General features: G+C 36.5%; 1 protein-coding gene across 1 annotated transcript in view; it reads right to left on the bottom strand.

The window, feature by feature from the left end:
- Positions 1-2,636, bottom strand: part of LOC101568624 (cytochrome P450 2J2) — an 84,881-nt gene that overhangs the window by 66,373 nt on the left and 15,872 nt on the right. Inside the window, exon 4 of the mRNA XM_023710164.1 lies at positions 4-41. Coding sequence (XP_023565932.1) covers positions 4-41 — 38 coding nt within the window. The remainder of the gene's footprint in view (positions 1-3; positions 42-2,636) is intronic.

Below are 2,636 nucleotides of genomic sequence, written 5' to 3'. Positions count from 1 at the left end.
AACCGCATTGTTGATCTTGAAGTGAGGGTTGAAAGGCTGTCCTGCAGGTGCAGAGGAAGGAAGAGATGGATCCTTCAAAAACCATTGATTTGTCTCTATTTTCTACAGAGATTTTCATCTGTATACCTACTAGGGAACCACATTTGACGTTCTAGCCACAGTATCTAAGCTATATCTATATCTATATCTATATCTATATCTATATCTATATCTATATCTATATCTATATGTATGGATAGATAGATAGATAGATAGATAGATATAGATATATAATGTTTAATGTCATGGCAATTAAATTTATGATCACTGTTTAAATTTAGCAACATTCTTAATGCATGTGGAATGGTGTCCTCCTTGAGGTCATCATCATTGGAAGGTGGTCACCGTTCTATGCCAGTGCTGAGCACAGGGATGAGCACACAGGTTGCATTTAGGCTCTTTTCTTTGCTGCTGGCTTTTTTTTTAAAAAAATACTATAATTTTCCAGTTGCAATTAATATAAATCTGTTGGCTGCTCTGTATCTGGATTTTTAAAGTGATGCAATCACTTAACCTTCATTTGAAGCCAGATATTTAAAAAGAAAACTTTGAAACTATTATATTTTCCTATGTGCTTTTTAGCTTTTCACAGTTGTAAAAATAGGTAATTTGAGTTTTTGTTTTGATTTTGAGATTTTCTTGTAATTTGATTTGAAAATATATATTGTAGCAGGATTTTGTCCATGTTTAAAATACCTGTCTTTTGAACACACACTTCTCAGAGGATGAAATTAAAGAAGTGAATAAATATATGAAAAAATGCTCCCCATCACTAGCCATCCATGAAATGCAAATTAAAACCACATTAAGATATCATCTCACCCCAGAAAGAATGGCTATCATAAAGAAATCACCCAAAAACAAATGTTGGAGAGGCTGTGGGGGAAAAGGAACCCTTCCCCACTGCTGGTGGGAATGTAGACTGGTGCAACCGTTATGGAAATCAGTATGGAGACTCCTTAGAAAAGTTGGACTGGAAATCCCATTAAACCAGCTATTCCTCTACAGGGAAATTTCCCGGAGGATCTGAAAACATCATATCATAGGGATATATGTGTGCCTATGTTTATAGCAGCACAATTTGTGATAGCCAAATTTTGGAAAGAACCAAGATGCCCATGACCTGAGGAATGGTTGAAAAAGATGTGGAATTGTTACACAATGGAGTATTATTCAGCTATTAACAATGATAAACTCGAAGGCTTTATATTGAAGTGGATGCCACTTGAACATATACTCATAAGTGAAATAAACCAGACACACATGTGTAAATATCATATAGTTTCCCTAGTATAAGTACTCAGAAGAAGAAATACAAATAGAAAGGTATAATACAAGTAAAAGGAAAGAAGGATCTCAAGGACTAACTAATCAAGAGAAGGAAAGGAGAAGAGCTAGGAATCATGACAATGTCAAGCTATACAGTTATATGTAAAAGATGGGCAAGGCAATGATCCTGAGAATCTTCAGAAGATTTTTTAATCTAGCAGTTAACTGGAAAGATTCTCACCTTGACTAACTATACATACTGATACCTGTGAACTAAGCAACTGCACTACAGATGGTAATCTGTAATAGTAGTTTCATGCTTGGAGTGCCTGTCATTCTGGTCTTCAGAATACAGGCTGCTTTTCATGACACGCCAGTTGCTGCTATGCTGTCTCTTGGGTAGATGATTGTTCAAAAAGAAGGGGGTGGTGAATGAAAGCAAGAGACAGGAAAAGGAATATTGTGTGACTATCCTGCTTCAAGGTTGTATATGGTTAGTTTTTTGGACTTATGTGTCAACATAAGAAGTATATAATTCTTATTCCTATTTTTAAAATATATTCTAATTTTTAAATTTTTTATCATATTCTGTAAAGTCGACATTTCAATACTTGATGAAAAATACCTGTTCCATGTTATGCCTAAGATGTTTGATATGCAGATAGATAGTGAGGTTAAGCTTAACAGCCTAAGTAATATGGTAATAACAATAAGCTTGTCTTCTGGATGGTTAACAACCTAAGTTTTGCAGACCAAATTAGAGGAAAAGGAGGGCTGCAAGGAAAGCCAACTTTTTGGCCCTAGCCTTCCAAGGTCAATTAAGACTCAGGACTTACGAGAACCTGTATGTTACATCATGTAACTTGGTAGTGTCCCAAATTTTCTGATCAAGGAGATTATGGGGCCAAAGAGGAAAGTGATCGATGATGTAGAGTGTGCTTAAGGAGAGTCACTTGGACAGAAAACATTCTCTCAGGCTTTCACAGAGAGCACATTGGCCAAGCAAGGGCCGTGACTCATCCACATGGCTGACACTGACAAAGGTTCTGAGGTACAGGCTCCTGAGGGGATTTCACTGACCTTCTCAGACCCAAAAGCTACAACTCTTGTTGCATAGGTCCTGCTTTACCATGGTCTTAACCATCCAGCAGTAAAGTATAAAAATGAAATATAAGAAGTAAAGCCATGCTGGTATGTTGAGCTGTAGGGGAATCAGGTCAACAATTTCTGACATTGTCAGTCAAGCAGAAGACCCAATACTATTATGGGCTACTGGACTCTTTTAGAATATTTTGCTGAGTTTACACACCTATAATATTCAAATAATG

This window comes from Octodon degus, unplaced genomic scaffold (assembly GCF_000260255.1).
Source record: "Octodon degus isolate 3935 unplaced genomic scaffold, OctDeg1.0 scaffold00016, whole genome shotgun sequence".
Classification (NCBI taxonomy): domain Eukaryota; kingdom Metazoa; phylum Chordata; class Mammalia; order Rodentia; family Octodontidae; genus Octodon; species Octodon degus.
This window is presented reverse-complemented; position numbering and strand designations above follow the sequence as displayed.